General features: G+C 51.6%; 1 protein-coding gene across 1 annotated transcript; it reads right to left on the bottom strand.

Moving 5' to 3' along the window:
• Window positions 1-451: 451 nt before the first annotated feature.
• On the bottom strand, window positions 452-16,976 carry CCM2L (CCM2 like scaffold protein). The gene is made up of 10 exons (XM_029222257.1): window positions 16,936-16,976; window positions 14,471-14,638; window positions 12,237-12,320; window positions 11,961-12,144; window positions 10,630-11,093; window positions 7,386-7,521; window positions 5,666-5,729; window positions 3,191-3,320; window positions 2,516-2,654; window positions 452-1,638 (listed from the first exon to the last, which is right to left on the bottom strand). The coding sequence occupies exons 1-10, from the start codon at window positions 16,963-16,965 to the stop codon at window positions 1,322-1,324; spliced, it is 1,716 nt and encodes a 571-aa protein (XP_029078090.1). The 5' UTR covers window positions 16,966-16,976; the 3' UTR covers window positions 452-1,321.
• Window positions 16,977-17,545: the final 569 nt, after the last annotated feature.

Consider the following 17,545-nt stretch of genomic DNA (forward strand, 5'->3'; position numbering starts at 1 on the left):
TAATAATGATATAATTTTAACAATGGTGATAATAGTATCTACCTCACGGTAAATGCCCTGTGTCTGGCCATGGAAGGCCATGTAAAGTTCTACAAATAAATTTTAGCTCTTCTATGCAATTCTCTTGCCTCTTCTCAGGGCTTCTTTCTTTCCGCCTCTGAGCCTTTACTGAGGCTGTGCTGAGTCCTGTCCTTATGCTGACTTCTCCTCCCCTCCAACCCTGTCTTCAGACTTCTTTGACTACCCCAGATGTGGCGGCTTGTCTGCAGAATCTTGGGTACTTTGCATTTGGGCCTCGAGCACAGAGCCAGGCTGTAATAGAGCTGTGAGGGGCAATTCCTATTTCCTCCTCCCAAACTGTGAGCTCCCTGAGGGTCTTCTCACCTCCACCTCAGTTCCTGTCCCGTTGCACACAGGTAAAGACAGGTAAACTGAGTCAGAAAGTGTTCGATGTGAAAGGGAACAACATTTATTGAGCGCTTATCACGTGCTAGACCCAGCACTGAGGTCTTGACCTTCAGTCATCCCTATGACCCCCCTGTGAGGTGGGTGGGGCCGACTTCATGGTCAGAAGAGGAAATGGAGATGCAGAGAAGCTAGAACTGCTACCAGACAGGAGACCTAGCCTGTCTGGCTCCAAATGCAAGATCTGAACAAGCAACCTGTTCAGAGCCTTAGGGCCAGGATTGGGACCCAAATCGTCCACCTCTGGGTTGACTCTCAGTAGAAAGAAACCTCTATTCCACACTAACGATCTAATTCCACCTGCGAAGGGGAGACCCTGCCTCTTAGAGCTTTAAAAATACCCTCTACACCATTTAGTATGGTCAGTTTGAGGTAATATCTAAGGGGAATCAGGAGACTCCCTCAAGTCCCTTCTCTCGAACATGTTTCTCAAACTGTAAAATAAGAGGAACAGAGGTCTTTGGGCTCTGAGAATTATTTTCTCAACCGGCCAGCAGGTGGAGCCCACTCTTCATCCCTCCCTTGGTCTCCAGAAAGCTGCGGAGTCTCGAGGAGGAGCGAGAGTCCAGAAGCCGAACCCGCGGGGCTAGTGGGACAAAGAAGTTCGCAGTCCACCCCAGCCGGCCTAGGGGCTGCCAAGTCCCGGTTAGGATCCCGCCCCCTGCAGGACATTCTCGGTACTGCAGGGACCGGAGCCCCGGGAGTAGGGACAGAGACCCCGGGAGGGTGGAGCCCCGGTTGGGGGTTTGAGGAGGAGGTCTGGGGATGGGGTCCCACAGGCAACGGTGAGTGAGACTCAGGAGCGGGGTCTTGGGGCCACCCCCTTCCCCGCCCTCCGCATGGGCGGCGGCACAGGCTACAGGTAGTTGTCCTCGGCCGCGTCGACCCCGCTCGGGGAGCCCTGGGCCTCCTCGTCAATGCTTTCGTCGTCGTCGTCTGGGGCCAGCGCCTCGATGTCGTGCGTGATGTCGGCCAGCAGCCGGTGGAAGGCCTGCGCCTCGGGCCGCTGGGCCGCGCCGTCGTAGCTGCGCACGGCTGACGCCGACGTGGAGCTCATGCTGCGTTTGATGCGGCCGAAGCTGTCGGTGAGGATGCCGCCCTCGCGGATGCCCACGCCCTCCAGGAAGCCCTCGAAGTAGCCGATGTCCTGGTCCGGAATGAAGGGCCGCATCCCTGCAGGCCGAGGGGCAGGGTGATTCCTTGGGGTCAAGCCTTCCCCTCCCACGGAGGAATCACCTTCTCTGGGGAGCGGAGTGCAAATCCCCACCCTGCTGCTCGCCGGCTGCGTGACCTTGCACAATTCCTGACTCTCTGAGCCAGAGAGTAACGGCATAATGCTCCGCACGCAATAAATGCTCACTACATGTTAGCTTATTATTGTTATCATTATTATTATTACATTCCCATTTATGAGTTGTGTAACACTCCTCCAATAATTACTCTGAGCCTTACTTTCCTCCCCTGTAAAAGGGAGATAATTACACCTGTTCTCTCGGTAGGGCTGTGAGGATTAAATAAGGTACTTAACACACACTGAGTGCCCCATTTGGCTTCCGTTTTACTTCTGTCACTACTTATTAGCTTTGTGACTTATTTATGTACTTTGCTTCTCTAAGCCTCAGTTTTCTCATCTGCAAAATGAGGGCAAATCATAGTTTCAACTTCCCGGAACTGAGGGCGTTCAATGAGATGATCCTTGCCACTACACACGGTAACTGCCCAATACATGTTAGCTTATTAAGATTATCGTTCCTGTTGCTGTTATCACTAGCCCTCCTTACTAGCTCTGTGACCTTGGAAGAGTTCCTTAGCCTCTCTGAGCCTCAGATTCCTCATGGAGTAAAATGGGAAGAATCATACCCTCTCCCAGCTTTGCTGTGAAGGTGAAATGGTTACACCTGTGCTCTCTCTCCCGGCTCTGACTGCAGACAAGTCTCTTCCCCTCTCTGCACTTTGGTTTCCCTGTTTGCCTCATGGATCTCATGATGTCGGCTTTATGGGAGGCCGAGGGATAAAGAGTAAACACTCCCAGCCTGGGCAGGGGGCTCACCAAGCAGGAGGAACTTGCGCCGGTCTCCGTAGAGCTTCAGCAGGCCTGCACAATAGTCCTGGATGGGCAGCCCCAGCCGGTAGTCCCGCAGCAGCAGCGCAAACTGCTGGATCTCAGGGGGCCCCAGCTTACTCCGCAACTGTCAGGGACACCATTCGAGATTAATCCCAAGAGCAACCCCCACCCAACCCCTGCCTAAAAGACCCAGAGCCCTCGCTAAGGGTGTATCCAGCCCAGCCCTCCTGTGAAAACCCGGCCTTGGGCTGCATCTAAGAATGGGATGTGGACTCAAGCTGCCCGATTTCAAATCCTGGCCCCTTCACTGACCAGCTCTGTGATCGTGGGTAGGTGACAACCTCCTTAACCCTCGCTTTCTTCATCTGCAATGTGAGGATAATGAAGGCATTTCCTTCTTGGGTTGTTGAAAGGATGAAAAGAAATGATGCATTAAAGGTGCTCAGAACAGTGCCTGGTATAAAGTCAACACTCAATGCTAGTTGACATTACTTAAGGCCTTTCACAGCTGACTCCGTTTGCTCTCCTAACCTCATGCCCTGCCCTGACCTCTGAGGTCTTATGCTTCAGTTATGTCCAGTATTATTCATGATGCCTGAAATACCCCATGTGTTCTCCAGGCCCTTGCTGATGCTGTTCGCACCGCCTGCCCCAGCTCACCGTGACCATGTAATCCTGCAACTGCTCGAGGCCCAGGCTGCTGTGGTCGCTGCCGCTGCAGTGGGAGCCATGGAAAGAGGGTGTGGACGTGCCGCTGTAACAGGCTTCAAATGTGTCCTGGGAGCCATTGCTGCAGAGACAGGGGGGGAAGGGGCCCTCACTCGCCTCCCTCCAGCTCTTCTCCACGTGGTAGGCTGAAGGTGGGAGGGCGTAGCCACCAGTGCTCTGGGCCTGGGGCCTCATCCTATATCCCATTTTGGCCTTCGAGGCCCCATATGATCTGGCCACGCACCACCTCTCAAGCCTCGTCTCCCCCTTGCTGTTTGTGCTCAGGTCACCCTGCCTTCTGTCTTTTCTTCTAATACTCCAAGTACCTCCTCACTTCTGGGCCTTTGCACATGCTGTCACCTCTGCCTGGAATGCCTCTCTTTCCCTGTCTTTTGCTCAGCTAACTCTTCCTCACCATTGGATCTTAAATGTCACCTCCTCAGGAAAGTTTTCCCTGATCCCTCTAGAATGGGTTAGACCCTCTGTTAAATGCGGTCACAAAGTCTGTAAGTCTACCCATGACACGAAGGCCTTTCCGATGCCCCCACCAGATCTCCTCTCTAACCACTCTGTCCTTCACACCCTCTGCTGCAGCCATAGTGGCCTCCTGGCTGCTCCTCAAACATGCCAAGTGGATCCCGCTTCAGCATCCTCGCACTTGCTGCTCCCTGTACGTGGAGCGCTCTTCCCCCTTTTATTTGTCATGTCTCAGTTCAAAGGTCATCACCTCGGAGAGGCCCTCCTGACTCCCCAGATGAGGCAGGGATTCCACAGCCTCTCTCTCAGCACTCTGAGCTTCTCTTGAGTGTTTATTACTGTTGATGCCTATTATTACTAAATAACGATCTCATTGTCTCCTGTGCTACCTTGTAAACCATGCAAGAGCAGGGACCTGGTTTTCTCTGTTTGCTGAGTACCTACTATGTGCCAAGCACAGGCCTCATCCTTGTCTGGCTCCCCACTGTATCCCTAGCACAGAGCACAGCGCCTGGCACATGGTAGGCACTCAATAAATATTGCTTAATAGTCAGCCTTGGGCTCCTGCCTCCTGGTCTCTACATTGTTCCAGAACCATCTTCAATTATTACCTCCAGAGAAGCAGTGTAAGCTTAGTGTGGACTCTGGAGCCAGCCTGTCTGGGTTCAAATCGCAGGCCTACAACTTACTAGTTGCTTGACCTTGGGTCAAGTCTATTCTTCAGTTTCTCTATCTGTAAAATGGTGTGATAAAAATTGGTGTCATTGTAAGAAACAGAGGAGTTAATCTTTGTAAAGTACTTAGAGTCATGGACTAGGCAGTAAATAAACAGTAGCTACTATAATGTTGCTATGTTGATTTTAAAAACGAAGTGCATTATAGAATAGCACTTGGCAGGCAGCAAGTTCTAAAGTTAGTCATTGTCATGACTGTCATCTCTCTAGCAGATAGCAGGTTGTTTAAGGACTGGCCTAAGAGTGCACAGCCTTAAGCAAGTATATTGCCGCTGAAAAGGGGGGCGGGGGGAAGTAAGGCCTATATCATTGGCAGAGGCTGTCCCTTGTCAGCCTTAATAACAGAAAGCCAAAGGCCTTAGTAACAGAACTAAGGTGAACAACTTGTCCCAGTTTTCCTGGGACTTTCCTGGTTACAGTACTGAAACTTCCATGTTCTGGGGAACCCCTACATCCTGGACAAACTGGGGTGGTCAGTCACCCTAAATAGAACCCTGGACAACATTCCCAAATGAGTTTTTTTTTTTTAAAAAAACCTACATTTTCCAGACTTGCTTATAGCTAGTTATGGCCATGAGACCAAGTTCTGGCCAATGAGATGTAAGCAGAAGTCAGGTAGGAATTCTAGCACAGCTCTTTCTTTAAAGAGATTCCTCGTATGCTACTGTGATGGCTGGAGCTATAGCCACTATCTGGGCCCATGAGGTGACCTTGAGGATGGAAGCAAGTGTTAGAGAGGGAGGAAAAGATAAGCCCGAGCCCTTAATGACCATAAGGCCATAGACTCCTTGTCTATTTTATGTAAGAGACGGCGGTGGGGGGGGGGGGGAGTTTTATCCTTTTTAAAGCTACTCTTTTTTAGGATTCTCTGTTCCATAGAGCCAAAATGACTTTTTGGCATTAGCTGTGATTTTGGCCTCTGCAGGCCACTGTGTCTGGATGACTGGGAAAGAGCCGCAGGCCCATGTGGACCTAGCTCTGAGTTCTGGCTGCCCTGTCTGTCTCTCAGGGGTTCAGATCCTATAAGCTCACCAGAGCCTGGGAAGTTCAGGTTACCCGCACCCTCAGGGCCTAGCATCTCAGCACAAATCAAGATGGAGTCACTTTCTCCCACCCTCCCTTGCCCATAGGGGCTCAAGAATGCCTAGATGAGCAACCCTGTTTGTGCAGGGACAGAGGGGACCAGAGTGGGGTCCCTGAGAAGGACGGTACCCACAAGGAGCTGCAGCAGCTGAAGTCGGCGTCATAGGCGTAAGTCCCATCCGTGCGGCAGCTGTCACCTGGGGGCAGCAGACAGAGGGCGGTCAGAGGCGGCGAAGCAGGGACCAACGTCTCTGGTTCCCTGAGGCCCCAAGCTCAGCCCCACCCTGGAGTAAGGATGGCGGCTGGAGCACGAATGGCCTTGTTAGTAACTGTACGGGTGTTAACTTTCACTCTGAGTGAAATGGGCAGCCACTGGAAGTTTCTGACCATGATTCCTGCCCCCACCGGCAACACACAGCCAACCTTGGGCAACGCACTTCTCCTCTCCCGGCACTCAACTTCCCCAAGGTTGGGACAATACCACCTTCCTGCCTACCTCAGGGGGGCCTTGGGGAGAGCAAGCCAGGGAACAGGCGAGGTAGCGCTTTGTAAACTGTATATGTTTGAGAGAGAGAAAAAAGAACTTTGAGGGCAAGGAGCTCAAAATCATGAGGAGAAAGGAGCACCAGGTACAGAGAACTTGCTCTGTACCTGCCCCTGTCATCTCAGTGAATCCAGCTACTGGCCTCCCCCTGCCCATCGTGGCTCACTTAGTGTCACTTCCTCAGGACACTCCCCTGACTTTCCAGGCCCTGCTGGGTCCTCATTATGCATTCTTATAACACAGTGTGTGGTTACATTTTATCTGTGCAACTATTTAATTACTGTCGGGCTACTTCAGCACTGCACGCCTCAGAGGGAGGGCCACATCTGGCTTTACTCTCCAGTACATCCTGGTGATTAGCAGGATCCCACAGACAGGTGTTCAAGAAATACTTGTTGAATGAATGAATTTGTTGAAATATCTGTTGAGTTATCTCATTTATTTGTCCATCATCCCTGGGAGAGTCAATGAACTTTCCCAAATTCTCAATAACCACAGTTCCCACAGATGTGAGCGCCTCCAGAAGGAAAGAGCTGGCTCCCCGTTGCCTGAGCTACGCAAACAGGGACCACGCTCAGGGGGCTGTGGCTGAGGAAGTTCACTTAATGGCCCTGAAGGCAGCATGGGGAGTGAGGTTGTTGCAGATGGAAGCATTAGAATCAGATGCACCTGGGTTTGAATCCTGCCTCTGCCATTTACCAGCTGTGTGACCCTGAGATATTTATTGACTACTCTGAGCCTTAATGTCCTCATCTGTAAAAATTGTATTCATAAGGCCTCAGAGCATTCTTTCATCCATTCAGAAAATACGCCTTGAGCATCCGTCCCTGGTCCTGTGTTAGGCACAGGGGATACAGTGGCAAACAGGACAGACAAGGTTGTTATGAGGATTAAATAAGATTCGGTACGTCGGCCCTGTGCACATAGGTGGTGATCAACGAATACCTCTCTTGGTCTCATTCTCATTCCAGCCCTTGATGGCATTCAAGGACCAGTCTGGAAATCTTCGTTTTGACCTAGAGTCCTGGTGGGACTAGATGGCTCAGTAAACTGACGTTTTGGCAAAGTGGGGACACCAAAAAACAAAAGGGAGAGAGAGTTCAGCTCTGAGGGTCTCGTTCTGAAACTACGTTTGAGGTCATTATGAAATTTGACATTTTATTTTAGCGACATATCGGGGGTATGCTGTAATTGCTGTAGAGGTCAGGACCCCTAAGGGCTTTCATTGGCCCCAGTCCTGGGACATCCCCCCTCCTCTGGCCTTTCAGGACGTTTCACAGGAGGGGCCACCAGGAGTTGGAGTACTCACTGCGGCTGCAGAGCCACGGCCGTTCGGGCGTGGACGTGTAGTGGTAGCCGGCCCGGTCCACGCACTCGATGCTTTGGTCCCCGTAGATGATCTGGAAGACCTGACAGATGAGGGCGCAGGACTCCTCTGCAGCATCCTGGCCCAGAGAGGAGGACAGAGCTCAGGCCTTCTCCAGGGACCAGGATGCCCCTGCTTCCTAAAAACGCAGTGTGAGGAGGCGCACAAGGGCACACACACAACTATGGGAGCCTTTAAATTGACTTTGAGGACATTTTTCATCAAAATTATATGGCCATGCTCTGGGTGGCCTTTATAGAAATAGCCACTCACCGGCCTTTACAGAATCCAGTGACAAATGTAACTCTTCTGCCCTGAAAAATGCACACATGCACCCCAAATTTCTGGGAGAATTATGGGGCCTCCTGAAGCTTATCTAAAATAAGCCCTAATTTAGTTTAATTTACACGTAGGAAGCTGAAGCCCAGAGATATAAAGTGATTAGCCAGGACTAGAGCCCAGGTCTCCTAATGCCTAGTAAGAGGAAAGGAAGAATTAACTGTATAAAAATGTTAGGCTCAGCAGAGTTACTACTGCTCAACATAGTTACTATGCCATATTTAGATATGAGCTTCCTGGCACCCAAGGCAAAAATGGAAGCAGGATGAACACATAAACTTCAGTCCCTGATAGAAGGAAGGCATTTAAGTTCTTGGGTGCAACTTTTTTGAGATCGCAAATATGAAGAGGAATTCGCCTCTTTGATTTACCTCTTTAAGTCTTTAAGCAAGAGACACGGAAAGACAACAACTAATGAAGAGACCAACTTCATGAAGCCACTTCTTATATTGTGCTTCTAAAAAAGCCAGTCCAGGGAGTAAATTAAAATGTAACCCAGGACAGGCATTTTGGGATGAGGGAGTGAAATTATCATTAAACCAGGATTGACCCTTATAATAGCTCTACCAAATGGACAGGGAAGAGGGCATCCTTATTTTATAATGAAAGACATGGAGGCTTAGAGTGGTTAAGTGACTTGCCCAGGCTCACACAGCAGGCTCATGGCTTTGGTTAATATTGGCACCCAGGTTTTTTGACTCTAACTCCTGTACCCTCCTTGGGACCATGATGCCTCAGATTGGAGGCCAGAGGCTCAGTTACTCCTAGAAAACAACCCTTATTTATTTACTCATTGCACAAATTATTATTTAGTCCCACTGTGTGGCAAGCACTGGGCCAGTCTGTGGAGTCTCAGAGGTGAATTCGATGAGGCCTAAAGCCCTCACAGCCCAGTGGGATAAACAGGGTACACTGTTCCCTCTACCTGGAATTTGCTTTCTTGACTCTTTGCCCTGCTGCTTCCTTCTCCCTTACACGTTTCAGTTTAAAAGGCACAAACTCACTTTCCCTCTGGAAAATGGATCTCGTCCCTCATTATCACTGCAACCTGCTTTTCTACTTGGTCCCCATCACAAGGTATAGTAACATAGTACCCACTAATCCATCTATTCAGTATATTTATTGAGCACCTATCATGTGCCAGACACTGCCCTGGGGGCCGGGGATACCACAGTGAACCATCCGGAATGCACAGATGTCTTGAGATGAGGCTAGAGAGGAAATGAGGATGGTGGCTAGGCCACCATTGTAAGGTAGATGGCCTTATAAACAGTTGTAAGGACATTAGATTTTACTCTGAGTGAACTGGGGAGCCACTGAAAGGTTTTGAGCAGGGACACGATGTGACTTTTGTGTTAACAGGACTGCTCTGACCGTGTGGGGGAACAGATTCTGAGCAATGGCCAAACCAGTGAGGGGTGAGTGAATGACCCAGATGAGGGAAGATGGAGCATGGACCTGGGAGGGGGGGACAATGGAGCGTGGGGAGAAGTAGATGCACTTTGGTTATATTTTAGAAATAGGGCCAACAGGATTTGTTGACAGAGTGGATATGGGTTGTGTGAGAGACAGGAGCCAAGGAGTGCTGCAGGGTTTTGGTCTTAGCAATGGAAGGACAGAGCTGCCATTCATCAAGACAGGGAGAGCAAGGGAGGAGCAGGTCTGGGGAGAAGACTGGGTGCTCAGCTCTGGTCGTTAGACCTTTGAACGGAGAGGCTGAGTGGAGACACAGCCGTGGAGATTTGGTGGGAGGTAACATTTGGGGGAGTTCTCACTAGAGAAGGCCACGTAGAAATGAGTGTAGATAAAGGAGAAAGAGAATCAAGGACTAAGCCTGGGACAGTCCAACCTCAAGAGACTGGTGAGAAGAGGAGGCGCCAGCTCTTGAGAAGGAGCAGCCAGGGAGGTAGGAAAACCAGGAGCATGTGCAGAGCTGCACACCAAGTGAGAAAATGTTTCAAGTCAGCACCAGAGCCTGAGTTTACTGGTTACTATCCACCTCTCTTAGAGAGGCACCGTGTCTGTTTTGTTCACCATGTGGGGTTTATATATAGAGGGAGTTCAGGGCCCTGGGCCAGAGAAACAGCTTACAAGGCTCAGGGTTTGGAGGTGTCTGCTAGATGGTGAGCTCCCTAAGGGAGGGCACTAAATATGTCTCTGTTCATCTCTGTATCCATGGCACCTAGCCCAATGCCTAGCACAAGCTGGCGCTCAATGAACATGGTCAAATGAATAAAAGCAAGGGTGAATGTGGAGGATGGGGGGGGCAAGAATGGCCAGAAGTCTTCTGCCTTGGGTGATGGCCATTGTTACCAAGAGTACAGGCTCTGAACTTCTGGGTCCCAATGCTGAAATCACCACCTGCTTCCTGTGTGACCTTGCACAAGTTGTTTAGCCTCTGGGTCTGTTTCCTTCTCTACAGAATGGGAATGGTGGTAATATTTGCCTCTAGGGGTTACTGTGAGAATGAAATGACAATGCTGGTTTCCTGTCTGGCACAGGTCAGCACTGAATTCGTGCTGGTGATTACTGTCCTCATTATTGTTACTGTGGTAGTGTGGACATTGACGACTTTGGAGAAGGAGCAGGGCTGGATGAGGGGTTAGATCAAGTCTGGGCCATTTTGAGCTTTCATCCCGTTGGGACAGCAAGGGGGAGGTGTCCTGGGGCTGGAGTAAAAGCCTTTTGGCGTCAATGGGCACACAGTTCTGAAGTTCTGGGCAGTAGGGCCGAAGGAGGGAAAAGAAAAGGGGCTGGGGTAGACTCCAGGAACTTGGTATGTGTGTGGGGAGGGTGAAGACGCGCCGGGGAGGCAGGGCGCAGGGGCGCGGGATGCCCTCGGGCTCACCCTGTTGGCCACAGCCAGGATGACCAGGTTGCAGTAGGCGTCGGGGCTGGGGTCCTGCGGGTCGAGCGGGTTGGGGCCCGGGTGGCGCCGCTCCCAGCTGCCGCCGCCTCCCGCCTGCCTCCGCTCCCAGCTGCCGCCCGGCTTGCCCGCGGCGCCGCCGCCGCCGCCGCCGCCGTGTCGCCGCTCCCAGCTGCCGCTGAACGTCTGCCGCCGCTCCCAGCTGCCCGACGCCCGCGCCCCGGCGCGCTGGCGCTCTAGGCTGCCGCCGCCGCCGCCCCCGGCCCGGGCCTCGGCGCCCGCGCTCCCGCCCCACGCCATCCGCCAGTCAAGGCTGCAGATGGTGTGGCGCCGCTCCGTGGCGCCCACCCGCCGCTTCTCGGGCGCCGCCCCGGGCGGGCCCGGGTCGCGCCCCGCGCCGCCGGGGCTGGCGTCTACTCCGGCTGGCACTGGGTCCACGCCCAGACCTAGGAAAGGCCGGGTGGCCGTCAGAAGCAGGAGATCCGGGCTGAGAGCCCTCTCCCGAGGCCAGCTGGGTGTCCTGACCCCGCCGCTGCGGTGGTGGTTGGGGGGAGAAGGGGTCTATCCGTGTCTGGCCCCGCCCCCACCCTCAGGCTCCACCCCAGGCTTCAAAGTCGGGAGGCCGGACCCCGCCCCACTACGGGTCCTTACTTTTGGGTCCCGCCCCCACCCTCAGGCTCCACCCCTGGGTTTGGCAGTTCCCACCCGCCCTACCCCATTCCGACGCCCCTTGCCTCCCAGACGCTGCCGTCTGGTCTGAGAGTAGTGGTCAGGCTGTCCCCTCCTTCTTTACCCTTAACTCGGACCCTGTCCCGGGTTTCAGGAACACCTCCATGGCTTCCGGCTTCCCTTCAACCCCTCCCCTGGCCTCAGGCCCCGCCCCTAGTATGGCAGGGTCTGACATCTCCCACCAAGATACCCCAGCCGCAAGCTCCGCCTCCCCAGTGTATGGCCCCTCCACTAGATGAGACTCCGCCTCTGCCGCAGGTTCCCTCCTAGCCTCAGAGCCTTGCTACTCTTCATCACGCCCTTTAACTTCAGGCCTCAGGATTCTGGCTTCTCCACCGTTTCGAAGATGGTGGGTCAGGCCGCCCCTCCTTCAAGCCTCAACCTTGGGCTTCCTCTTCTCGCAAACAGCCATGTCCTGTCCCTAGTCTCAGGGTAGTTTGGTCAGGTCTTTCCATCACCCAATTATCCAGCCTTAGGCCCCGCCGCTGCCCCAGGTCACGCCCATGCCCAAGACTAGGTGTTGGGCCCTTTCTCCACTCCTTCACCTCCCCCGCCCCGCCCCTGCCAGGCCCCGCCTGCCGTACCGGTCTTAAGCACCAGCAGGTGCAGCGCGTCGTCCTGCAGGTAGGAGGCAGCGGCGATCTCGTGCGTGGGGATACGCAAGATGAGCTCCTCGTTGTCGCGCCAGGTGAGCAGCAGGCAGCGGGCCGACAGGCTCAGGATGCTGTCCTGCTCCGCCGTGGTCTTCAGCGGCAGCTCCTTCAGCTGCTGCGGGGTGGGTCGGATCTCCTGAGTCCCGGGGGCCTCGGGTGGGAGAGGTAGGGGACCAGACCCTGCCCTCCCCTCTCCCGGAGCCTCACCCTGGCCGTGTCCAGCAGCTGCAGGAGCTCGTCGCGGCTGGAGGGGTTCAGTGAGGAGGTGACCCAGGTGAGGTGGCCCAGGAACTGGATGGAAATGGGGCGGGGGCGGGGGTGGTGGGAAAAGGGCAGAGAGAGTTCTCCCTGAAGCCTTGGAGGACCCTGACCTCCTCACTGACACAGTGCGGGTAGACTGAGATAAAAATATCTGAATTAATAATAATAGCCTGATAATAACTGTTATTAAAGCCATCGTAGGAGCCAGGCATAGTCCTGAGAGTTTTATGCACTCATTCGTCATCGCTTTAAGGATGAGAAAACTAAGGCACAGCAAAGCCAAATAACCTGCCCAATATTATAGAGCTAAAAAGGGCAGAACTGGACTCCACACACCAGAGTCCATACTCTCACTGCTAGCTTATTTTTGCTAAAATAAGCTTATTTTATGAGCACATAGTTATTTAGCTATGGCAGAAACAAAAGTCATTAGAATAGCTTGAATTTCCTGCTTGGCCTGAGTGGCTCTGTGCACCCCAAGCACCAGTGTCAACTGACTGTGCAGGTCACTGGCCCTCTTCAGGATCTTGTTGCAGAAGTCAAATGGAAAGGGAAGAATGTTGTATCCAGTTAGTATATAATTTTGTCAGAAAAATGATGCCCTAAATTAAATTAATAGTAAATTAATTCTTCATTCATTCTTAGTTATAACTTAATGTTATCACACTTAAATGTTATTTAATATAAGAATTAACTTTTTAAAATATTTTTAGTTTTATTCTTCTAGGTGATTCTACCAATCATACCATTTCTTTTCTTTTTATTCTCTATGAAATTTCAGTTCCCAATTTTTTAAGTGGATTTGTTTGCTAGCTTTTCTCTTCATATAGGGCTGCCAGGTAAAATACAAGATGCCAGTTAAACTTGGTTTTCACATAAACAACTAATATCAAAACTAAAAATGTACTCATCGCCTATCTGAAATTCAAATTAAAAAAAATTTTTTTGTTGAAATATAATTGATTTACAGTGTTAGTTTCAGGTATATAGCAAAGTGATTCAAATACATATTCTTTTTCAGATTCTTTTCCATTATAGGTTATTATAAGATATTGAATATAGTTCCCTGTGTTATACAATAGGTCCTTGTTGTTTATCTATTTTATATATAGTAGTGTGTATCTGTTAATCCCAAACTCTAATTTATCCCTCCCCCCACCAAAATTCAAACTTAACTGGGTGCCTGTTTTTACTAAATCTGACACTCCTACCCCCATATCAGTCTTTATTGGGTAGTGAGGATTCTCCACTGCTCCTTCATGGTGTTCATAAAATAGAAGTAAAGCCCCTGAGTTGGCCTAAGTCCATGTGGCCAGCAGAACTGGCTTCCTTTAAGCTGGACACTGTCCAAGTAGCAGCAACATCACTGCAGTAAAATCTCACAGGACGGTCCGGCTTTTTGGTGCACAGAGCACCTTCCCATCTGCTCTCCCCTTGGGGTAGGCTTTGAGCCCCATGTTGAGATGGCAACACTGAGGCTGAACAGGTGGAGGTCACTTGTTGAGGGTCCCCAGCATAATTCAGGGGCAAGGCTGCCTTGAACCCAGGCCTCTTTCCCCTGAGCCTCCCCTGTGTGGTCAGGGGTTGGTGTGGGGGAGAGGTAAGGTCTTTCCTGATGGGATCCAGAACATGCCTCCCTAAAATATGGCATCTTGGCACGTTGAATATCTTAAACTGAAGGAGTATGAGAAAACGGCAGAAGCAGGAAGGTCACTCTAACTTCCCCCACCTCACCCGTCTTCCCTGAAAGCAGGCGATAAATCTCCCTGGTGAAGGGTACCCTCCTTGCAGGGTACCAGTAGGAAAGGAGACATCCTTATCACCAGGGACAGGGAACTGAGGGCCGAGAAGTCTGTATAAACAAACCTTGTTCCTCTTTCACCATTTACCAACCCCCTCCAAACCCCTCTGCCTTGTCCATTCTTCACAGATTTATTGTTTCTTTGTCAAAAAGTATAAAAGCTTCCTGCTCTGGTCACTTCTCAGGGTCTTCCATTCTCTTCTGAAGGCTCTCATGTCCATGTGAAAATTTAATAAAATGTGTGTGCTTTTCTCCTGTTAATCTTTGTTCAGTTTAATTTTCAGATCCAGCCAGGGAACCTAAGAGGGCTGAGGAAAACTTTCCCCCCAGCCCCTTATCTCAAGATTCTTCCCACCCCTCCTGCTCATCCCGAAAGTACCTTGACCTCTTTCTCCAGATAGTCACACAGCAGAATCTGGGGGTCGATGAGGTAGTCGGGGGGATAAAGGGGCATCGAATGCAGGGGCCGGCGGCTCACACTGCTTCGAAAGGCTGCCCGGCGCCCAGCCTTCGGGAACACCAGCCTCCGGATGGGGGACACGAAGCCCTGGGGGAGGCGGGGGCGTGGGGGGAAGAACAGTAGTAACAGCCACTGACTTGATCATATTCAGCACTTACATGTTCAGCCTTTTACTTACATTACCTAATTTAATTCTTACAAAAACTCTGCAGAGGGGGTAGCTATATGATTCCCATTTTATAGGTGGAGAAACAGCCTCAGAGAGGGAGCTAGCTAATAAGGTCACCAGCTAGTAGCGGTAGAACCAATAGTTCACCTTGGGCAGTCTGGCTCCAAACCTTCCATTCTAAACACGCAGGTGAGGGTAGAAGCCCTGTGCAGGCCCAGGCTGAGGCTTAAGGAACCCCCACCCAGGCTGGGGCAAGTACAGAAAAATATTAACATTCAGTGTGGCTGAGTGGTGGGTGCATAGGTATTTACGCTATTTTCTGTGCTTTCCTAAATATTAGAAATGGTTAACAGGTACCTTGAAGTTTAATCCAGTGGGCACCTGCATAAAAATGGCCTGGATCAAGGTTAAAGGAGCAAATTTCAGGGCCCCAGCCCATCCCAACAGAATTTATACTCCCAGGAAAGTGTGAGCACTGCTCTAGAGCAGTGGTTCTCAGTGTGTGGTTCTTGGGTCTCCACCAGCAGTAGCAGCAGCATCGCCTGTGAACTGAAGAGAAATCTACATTCTTGCGCTCCATCCCAAACCTATTGGATCAGAACCTGGGGTGAGACCCAATGATCTGTGTATTAACAAGCGCTCCAGGTGATTCTGCTGCAGGCCCAGCTCAAGTTTTAAAATCAGTATCATGGAGCCTGGATGAAGTACATGGAAGCTCTGAGAAATGAGAACAAGCGATGTGGGAACGAGCATCCCAAGCAGAGGGCACAGCATGTGCAAAACACTGGGGGCTGCAAGGGCGAGCACGAGCCTGGAGAAGGTGTGTTGTAGCTGTGGCTGAATGACGAGATGAACAAGTCATAGAGGGCTCGAATGCCGGCTATGGAGCCAGGACTTTATCCTGTATATGGGAGTATGTGTGTATATGTGAGTGGAGTGGGGAGGTAAATGCTTTGTCTGTGGCCCTCAGTGGTCCACCCCTGCCCACTTCTCCAGCCTCATCTCACCCCACACTGCCCCTAATTCCTGCCCTCCAGCTATAGGGCCATCTTTCAGTTCTTCCTACTCGCTACATTCCTTCCTACCATGGGGCTTTGCACATGCTGTTCCTCTGCTGGAAACACTCTTCCCTGTCCTCTTTCCTTCCACCCATCAGATCTCAGCTCAAACTGACCAGTCTAGGGCTGGGTCCCTTAATATTCTGTCCCCCAGCACTGTGTACGGAGACTTCTGTACAGTTTTACATTAATTGTTTTTTTTTTAAATTAATAGTTGTCTCCCTCACTAGAATGTGAGCTTCAGGGAGGGAGCAGGGTCCTTGTCTGACTTTGCTCACCAAGTGCATCATCACCAGCACCAGGCACAGTGCCTGGCACATAATAGGTGCTGAATAAATAAATATCTATAGAAGGAATGAACCAAGAGAGAACAAGCACCTATGTCTTTTCTCCCTTCGGAGCCCTCACAGTTCATGTGGGAGTCTTTTCAAACAGCTGGATCTAGGTTTCCTGGGGGAAGAGGGCTCAGTGGGGGTGGGGGTAGAAGTTGGAATCCCAGAGGCTCCCTGGACCACAAAGACAAACAGGTGTGATGCCCAGAGAACCAGACTAGAAAATATCTGAGAGTCAGGAAGGGGTAAAGGTCTAGGGGTGGGGGGAATGACCCCCAGGCTGAGGCCTTTGGAGCAGAACTGGGCCCTGTATAAAGATAGGGAGGGGGCAGGCTCAGTTGGAACCCAGCGGGGGGGAGCAGGCAGGTGTCTCGAGCCTGGATAGGCAGCCTCATAGCACAGAATTGCCCTGGCTGAGGTCCTTCTGTCTGGGGAGGCAGGGAGCAGGGGAATGGGTTTGTTGGGTGGCTGTCTATCTGTCCCTCGGTCTGAGAAGCTGCAGGAGGGAACCCCCAGGAACACCAGGGAAGCAGGTTGAGAATATCTCCCAAACTAATCTGACTGGCTGGATTTTCCTGGAAGGTGCCTGTCCGTCTGTCCATTCCTGGGATGGCACAGGCCACTGAGAGCAGGGAGACTGGTTAGGGAATTTTGAGTCCAAATGTCTGGCTGCCCAAGGGTGGGGAGGAAGGTCTTTCCCAATAAGAAGAAAGGCTCTCCTGACGCCACTCACTGCCTATCACCCCCCTCCTCCCCCCAGGCTTCCCACTTCTCCGACTCTGGGGACATCTCTCTACCCCGCACCCCTTCCAACCTCCCACCTACCTTTTTCCCTTTCTTGACTTCATATTCCATGGTGAAGTGTCCCCTCCACTCCTGCCACCCTCCTGGCCACCCCCCTCCACCTTCTCCCCCCATGCAGTTGCTTTGTTCTTTTTCCTGCCTGGTCGGAAACTCCACCAGTCCCAGAGTTCCTGCCCCTCCCATCTGATAGTGAGCGGTGGGGTGTGGGGTGGGTGGAGGATGCAGCCTTTGGACCCTCCAGCTGAACAGTGGAAGCCCAGCCAGAGCAACTGGCCTGGGGAGAAAGCCCCCAAGGCCTCCAGCCAGCAGGCTTGCTATTTAGGGGGATTGGGAGTTGAGTAAGGCTGGGAATGGTCCCCTGAATTTGGAGTCAGAAAGTCCCAAATACCACCCCCTCTTCTGCCACCGACCTTGCTGTGTGACCTTGGTAAGACAGGTTAGTTCCCCCTTTCACAGCCTCAGTTTCCCCCTCCCCTTTATAAATTAGGAGTAAACATTGCCTTCCTCTCTGGGCTGGTGTGGTGAGAAATAAATGGAAGTGGGTAGGAAAATGCTTCATAAACTATGGAATATTGTGTCTGAGCAAGTAATGATTTTAAAAATTAATCATTACTATTAAGGGAGGTGGTAT

This window comes from Monodon monoceros, unplaced genomic scaffold (genome assembly GCF_005190385.1).
Source record: "Monodon monoceros isolate NGI ecotype Baffin Bay Population unplaced genomic scaffold, NGI_Narwhal_1 Super_Scaffold_13, whole genome shotgun sequence".
Lineage (NCBI taxonomy): Eukaryota > Metazoa > Chordata > Mammalia > Artiodactyla > Monodontidae > Monodon > Monodon monoceros.

Bases quoted from the DNA above. Each gene is read 5' to 3' on its own strand.
- CCM2L (XM_029222257.1), bottom strand. From the start codon at position 16,965: ATGGAATATGAAGTCAAGAAAGGGAAAAAG. The intron at 12,145-12,236 runs GTGAGGCTCCGG...CCCACCCCGCAG, and splicing joins AGCTGCTGGACACGGCCAGG to CAGCTGAAGGAGCTGCCGCT. The intron at 11,094-11,960 runs GTACGGCAGGCG...GGCCTTTCCTAG, and splicing joins CCTGCTGGTGCTTAAGACCG to GTCTGGGCGTGGACCCAGTG.